Source organism: Centrocercus urophasianus, unplaced genomic scaffold (assembly GCF_019232065.1).
Source record: "Centrocercus urophasianus isolate 14NV4802_14NV808 unplaced genomic scaffold, USGS_Curo_1.0 seq_32, whole genome shotgun sequence".
NCBI classification, from domain to species: domain Eukaryota; kingdom Metazoa; phylum Chordata; class Aves; order Galliformes; family Phasianidae; genus Centrocercus; species Centrocercus urophasianus.
In genome coordinates, this window is record NW_024884889.1 from 9,486,537 (window position 1) to 9,493,751 (window position 7,215).

At 45.4% G+C, this 7,215-nt stretch overlaps 1 protein-coding gene across 1 annotated transcript; it reads right to left on the reverse strand.

The window, feature by feature from the left end:
- Nucleotides 1-364: 364 nt before the first annotated feature.
- Nucleotides 365-5,659, reverse strand: NPY2R (neuropeptide Y receptor Y2). Its single transcript, XM_042829780.1, has 2 exons — nucleotides 5,579-5,659; nucleotides 365-2,807 (listed from the first exon to the last, which is right to left on the reverse strand). Exon 2 carries the CDS (start codon nucleotides 2,780-2,782, stop codon nucleotides 1,625-1,627), a length of 1,158 nt encoding a protein of 385 aa, XP_042685714.1. The 5' UTR covers nucleotides 2,783-2,807; nucleotides 5,579-5,659; the 3' UTR covers nucleotides 365-1,624.
- Between the last annotated feature and the right edge of the window lie 1,556 nt (nucleotides 5,660-7,215).

The following is a 7,215-nucleotide window of genomic DNA, read 5'->3' on the forward strand; positions in this document are numbered from 1 at the left end:
CTAATTTGCTAGACCTCCCTCCTCTGCTCACGAAAAAGCCAAGTCCAAATGATTTCATGGATTTTTAAAGAATGGTGGCAAGATATTGCTTATGTAAAGCTGAATTTCTCCACTTGATAAATATCTGATGCTGCTACAGTGCTAACACTTCAGTACTGGAGTTCTGATGTTTTAAAATTTCTAAGAGAGAACACAACCCATCTAGGAACACAGACAAATTGGGGGGAAAAAAGAAAAAAAAAGAGGCAGCTGAAATATAGCTGTGGAAAGAGACTCAAAGTGAAACTATCACGCTTATTTTTATTCTTGATAAGCAGCAGGGTAGCTTGGAATAAATACGGACAGAAATTTTCTTCGTCTTTTTAATGAGTTCAAAGAGGCTAAACAAAGACACTGAAGAGTTGAACATCGCTGTGTACAGCACAGTAAACAGATTAAAATTTTATACCTGAGCAAAAAAAGGAATTTAACTATTAACTACAGCATGCAGAATAACTGATAAGTTATCGCATAAACATAGCATACTGTTATTAGGTTACACTCATTCAGATGCTCTTAATTTTTACTGAAGCTAAAGATGGAAAAAGCTCCAAGATGAGATGAGTGTGTGACATAACACCACAATAAGAAAAAGTACACTGGCATCTAGCAGCCTTTCCAGAAGATCAAAATTATCTGCTGTTTTATTACACAGGGAAAAAGCAGCAACAATTCAAAGCCTGTGGAGTTAATAACACGTCAGACATTTAAGCAGGTCTTGAAAATTAAAATATTGGCAGTTTATGAAGTGCTCATAAAAGACCTGAGCCTGCATCTCCTCCCTCAAATGCCACTTAAAAGCTCTGTGTTTATGAGCTCTTCCAAATGTGGAATTAAAGGTACAGATCTGCAGAGAATTAGTGATGAGGTCCCAGACTTGCAATTTTTCTCACCAACATAACCATAGCCAATTCATAAAGGATGAGTTTTGACCCCATTTGATTGACCCAAATCCACCTTTACCTTTCTTCATACCAAATTTGGTATTTTTTCCTTTTCTCTTTTTCTTTCCCCTAATCCATTCAGGATATTCTGCTTTGAAGTGCTTCAGTGCGAGTCAGAAACAGTACCGTATCTATTTTCCTCATCTCCAGAAAAGTTCCCTGTGGGAGAAAAAGTGGCTGAAAAGTTTGAGCTTTAACCAGCACAGCCCATTTTCCCCAGACAGGCTTCATTCTTCCAGGAGACTTCTATACTCCCTGGTCTCTACATGCAGTATACAAGTTGCCTGCTGCCATCAGCAGTACTCCTGTGCTACAAAACAGCCATTTACCTTCCTATGGCCAAAGCAGCAAACTCTGCCTTTGTCATTTAGACTTTTCAAGTAGAGATGGGAGGGATGGGGTTGTCTCTTACCATGTTATAGACAGCCACAAACAAAACATCGCTCTTATTTTTTTGGAGTTGTGTGGTCACATCCTCGCGGTGCCAACCTACTCCCCTCAAATCATATCACCTGCCTTGACTTGCCTGCCTCTTTTCTTTCACCTTTTATGAGTAAAACTATGCATTAAAAATGCATGTGTCAGAATGGATTTATTCCTTCGTCCACAACATGTGCATTTCTTCTTTAAAGTCAGAAATCTTAGACATTGGTAGGTTGTGTGAAAGAGTCTCCAGGGAACTGACTCTTCTTTGCTTCCAGTTTCTTCCTGGCTTTGAAAGCTGCTGACACTTCAGGGTGGATGGAGTCTAGCCGCTGCTCGCACTGAAAGGCTGTGAGGAAGGCCGTCCTGTAGTTGTTATTCATCCAGCCATAGAGAAGGGGATTAGCAAATGTTGAGCACATGGCAATGACATGAAACACCGTGTAGATCAGCTTGTACTCTTTCAGGTCCAACACCTGACTGTCAATATCGCTGACTAGCTGGAAGGCATGGAATGGCAGCCAACTGACAGCGAACACAACAACCACGCAAACCAGCATCTTGGTGGTTTTCTGACGCCGGTGGTGGTAGTGGTCGTTCCCCGCCCCAGGACTAACATGGTTCTTGAGCTTGGTCCAAATGCGGGTGTAGGCGTAGGAGATGACGGCCAGAGGCAGCACGTACTGGATCAGGAGCATGGAGACACTGTAGATGGTGCCATAGTTAAGCTGCCCCTCCCCTGGCCACTTCTCAGAGCAGACCACGATCTTGAAGTCAGGAATGATCTCAATCAGCGAGTACTCGCGGAAGATGGCCAGAGGGCTTGCCAACAGGGCACTGACTGCCCATGCCACTCCTATGATCAGGAAGCTGATACGCTTAGAGATTTTGCTTTCCAAGTGATAGACAATGCAGCGATGTCGATCCAAGGCAATCACAGTCAACGTAACAGTAGACACGTGCACAGCAAGGGCTTGGGCATAAGGCACTAAGTGGCACAAGACTGGGCCCAGTTTCCACTCACCCAATAGTGTGTAAACTAGAGTGAAAGGCAAGCACAGCGTATTCACCAGCAGATCAGCCACGGCCAGGTTGGCGATGAAGAAGTTGGTCACCGTGCGCATGCTTTTGAACTTGATGATCACGTGGATCACAAGAGAGTTCCCGATCACCCCCAGCAGAATGATGGAACAGTAAGCAAAGATGAGGATTATCTGCACCTCAACTAGCGTCGTGCTGTCCTTCAATTCTGGTTTGGGGTCAAGAGCCAGTTCATTGAGTGGTGTGGTGTATCTTGGCAAGTACAGCTTGGTGAATAACTCCATCTTCATTTCATCTGTCTGGTTTTCTTCACCCATTGGTTCCAGAGGCCCCATCCTTTCAGTAGCAATAGCTCTGTCCCTGAAAAACAGAACAACACAAGAACACACGGAGAAATCAGTCTGCAGTGGCTAAGACAAGAAGTAATGAGCTAAAGGTAGAGCAGTTTTCTCCTCTAACCTAGGTTCTACATATCACAATTAAGAGAAGACCTGTCTTAATATATTTAAATTCTGTTGGCCTTACATTTCAAGCTCGATCCTGTAATATTATTCAGGCATGAAAACTGGGACAGATTTCAAAAGCAGTTCAAAGACAAAGTTTGCCTAAGTAAATGCAGCAGGATTAAGATCCAGCTGGGCAGTGTATCCTTTTTTCAGAAACCACTACCTAAGTGTAGTAGTTATGTAGCACAAAACTTTCACTAATACCCATGGTATTCTACATAGAATGGCACCATCCAGACTGTTATTAGCATAATAATATTCCAGCTTTTCCTTAATGGAAAGCATTTCTTTCCAAATTCCTATATGTTAGTTTCAGAGAACTAAATATCGATGTCTTTCTTTAACAAATTTTCTTCCAAGAAAGTGCCACCAGGCAAACAAAAGCACCACTCTAGCAGAACTGAAATAACAGCATTTCTCTGAAATGACTGTGTAACCTATTCATGCTGAAATTAACACAAGAAATGGTTAAAACTCAGATACAAATAATATTTCCTTTTTGACTAATGCTTAAGAAAACGCAGTTCCCTGGATGCTGCCCATCAGTTCTTGTCTGCAGACACAGAGAAGAACAAATCATTCCCCTTCCAATGTCAGTAAGAATCTCACCACTTGCATCAAAAATCACATTTTGTTGGCTTCCCCACACAGGCTGAGCCAAATTCTGCTCAGCTAACCTATACTGCCCTAATACAGAGTAGGTAAGGATGGATAAATGAATGTTTTATAGTCTTCATATAGGGACTTCAGCCCTGTATGCAATGTGCCTGTTCTCATGCAGACTCTCCAAACCTTGGGTGACACGGTAAGGAAGCACCACACACATGGAGGCTCCATGGTTTGACCTCTGAAAATACTAAGAAAATGTCAGTGCACAGTGGGCACACAGAAGGAACTCCACTGGTTGCCACTGAGAGTAAAGCCAAAGCTGAGTGCTCTACTTTGCTATTCATACATGCCCCAAGGAAAGCAAGAGTAGAGAAGTAATGTCACTTTCTTGCTATCAGATGTTACATAGGAGTCCAGCTTGACTTCAGGTCTGCCTAAAGAAACATTCTTGCTGTTAAAACCTGTGGTTTCATGCGGCCTTTTTATCTGTGATGATCGTGATTTAAATCACATCCACTTCACTGCGGATCTCCATTCCTACCTGTGTCTCCACTGACATGTATCAGCGACATCCCTAGGTGTGATTTCCTCACCAAACTGCTGTACATGTGCATCTCTACTCTGTGACTGGTTACTACAGAAACAAATACTGTCTGTCAAGAGGTGACCAAGCCCTTTGTGTTTTGCTTTCACACCATGCAACATCCCAAATAATTTCTCAGTGCAAGCCTTCTACTTTTCTTTCTTTCTTTCCTTCTTTCCTTCCTTCTTTCTTTCCTTCTTTCTTTTTTCCAAAAGATACAGATCAACCACATACTGGAAGCTATTTTCCCCCAGATTGCACTGCTCTTAATTATGCTATACCATTTCTGTACGATTAATTAACAGTGCAGCTAAGATGTGCTGCTGTTTGTAGAAGCTTACCCCACAGTTTTGAGCAATATAATCACTTACTGACTACGTGTGTAAGCAAGGGTAGCAAGATGGGATTCCTTATCAACACACCTTTAGTCCACCAGCTAGGAAAAGTAAAAGATCCCTGAAAATTTGCACAGCCAAAGCAATACAGATGTTCAGAGGTTGTCTGAGCTTTTTCCTTCAACCTGTGTATCTGCACCCAAGAATTTTGCTTACATACATATATTAGGGAAGCCAGATAAAGCAGAGAGGTCTCAGAACTGTCAGGTGCTCTCATCATTTTTTTTCCTTGCAAAAACAAAAGGCACATTTACACACTGTAGTAGTAGTGCGAGAGGGAAGGCAAATTTCAGTTTTCCCTTGCTTTCTACAGATCCAGGGGGGGATGATGGAACTCAGACAAAAAGAAGACAGCATCCCTTTCTTCCCCAAAACATTTTTGCTATTTTCTCCTGTCTCTGAATTCTCATGATTCCTATTTCAAACCTACTATTTAGCAAAGCCTTCTTTTGTTCCACCACTTTTATTCTGTTTGTTACTGCCTCGTTTGAGCTGATGAAAGGCATTTTGGTCTTGTGTGACGAGATCATCATCATGGTCATCTCTGCAGACGAGATGAGTTGGGCACACAGGAAGGGGCAAAATAAAATGGGAAATAAAATCGCCAGTAGGACATTCAGTAGGAAAAGAATCAGCTGTTGTCCTAGAGCGGGGAAGCCTGAGGAAGATCAGACAGCATTTGGTGAGACCCTTCCCGTTCTTCTTAGCAAAAGTCTCCATCCGATGGCGTTTATTTGCACACCCACCGCACCGAGCTATTTTTCCCCAGTTTCTCCCAGACCCTCCCTCGGGAGCGGGCATCAAATCGCATCGAAAGTTCCTCGGAAGACCGGCGGAGGTTTTGCAACGGTTCCGACAGCAAGCGAGCAGAAAGGGCAAAGCACCTACGTGACGGCACGGCGGCAGCGCGGCACCGGGGCAGCTCCGGAGTTGCCGCCTCGGCGACAGGTGAGGCTCCGGCTCCCACCGCACGCAGCCCGGGCGCGCCCTCGGAGCCCCATTTTCACCTTCCCCGGCCCCCTCCCCCGGCTCACTCACCGCAGCGGCTCTTTCCTCCCGGTCGACGGGGCACCATCGAAAGTTTGGAGGCGGGGGCAGCGGCGGGCCCCGCATGCCGAGGGGCGGGACGGGGCGGGACGTTGGGACAGGACGGACAGGGAAGGGCCGCCGCCGCCGCCTCCCTCCCTGCCTCCCGCAGAGCGCCCGGCGGGCGGAGCGCCGCGCACAGCCCCGGGATGCGGCTCCGCCTCTCTCGGCTGCGGGGCGGGGGATGCGGGGCGGGGGATGCGCGGCGGGGTGCGGACTGTCCGAGCCGGAGAGTGGGGATTTAGCGGGGGAAATGCTCCGCTAAAGTAGGGTCCGCGCTCGCTTTTCTTCACTGCTTCTTAGTGTTCCCACATCATGAGTGTAAAGGGGACGCCTTTGCTCCGAATTGCTGCTGGAATCCTTAGCTGCCAGAGACCGAGCTTGCGGATTTGCAGCTCCTCGTAAGAAAAGTGGAAATGCCCGTTATCGGGGCAGGTGTGAGGGTGAATGAAACATCTGTGTATTCCACCTGGAGCAAAAGAAACGGTATTTCTTCGAAAGGCTGCAAAAGTAAAGACAACAGCAGCTGCATTTACTTGAGCTCTGTGCTCAGCAAAATATTTCAAAAATCTCTCTTGTCAGGGAGCTTGATTGAGGACTAGCTCCAGCCAGCACTGCCATCTTTCATGTGGGGGTCTGCCTTCATTACATCCCATCAGTAAGATCTCCTTAGCATTTTGCCGTGTTCATATGTAACTTAGATCATGAGAACCGGAGACGGGGCTCCTCCTTGTGCCTGGAGGGCCTGATTCAACAAGCAGTGCCTCGGCCCTAATTGTAGTTGCCAAAAAACAAGGACCAAAAGATCACACTCACTCAGTAGCTACTGTGCTGGTGCTGGGACAGATCTCCTAACTTCCTACAGAAGCTGCTGCTCAGAACAGGAATGCTGCTTTACTTGACATCTCCTGTTTGCATTAATATTTCAGGTAGCTTCGAAGATCGGCAACATAACCTTCTCTCCTCTGACCTCCTTTTCATCCTGAAGAGTTTCTGAATGTGGGGCTCTTTCTTGGCCAAAGGTGATGATCTCTGCTTTGGTTGTAACTCAGCATTACACTCTTATTAGAGCACAGAGTGTAAGTAGGGTATCAAGGACTAACTTCAGCAATTTATGGCTAGTTTTGAAATTCAAAACACGTCTCGAGAACTCCCTAAGATCTTTACTAATTCAGACTGTCTCTGATGAAGGGCTTTGCTGTTAGTCCTTCAGCCCTTCTGAGACTGTTAATGGAAAGCTCCTAGCTTATTGCCAAATAGATTTCTTTGATGGCTAAATAAAGATCCAGGAATTTCAGTTCTCTTACCTCTGTTTATTTCGTTTCCCAAATCAGTGTAATTGTGGGATTTGCTTTTTGATCTGTCAGCACACATGGATGTGTGCCGTGAGTTTTAGCACAGCCCATGTATAATATACGCCTGGAAAGGCTGTGCTTGCCTTTCCTTCTCTAGCAAACAGCATACGGTGGCGTTAATCCATCTCAGGGGTGATGCTCTTTTGCTCTGCTCCACACACCTGTTCTAGCTTAGCGTGCAGTCTTGCTTCTCACATCTTGGGGAGTGTGGTGAAATGCTATGATTCTTTACAA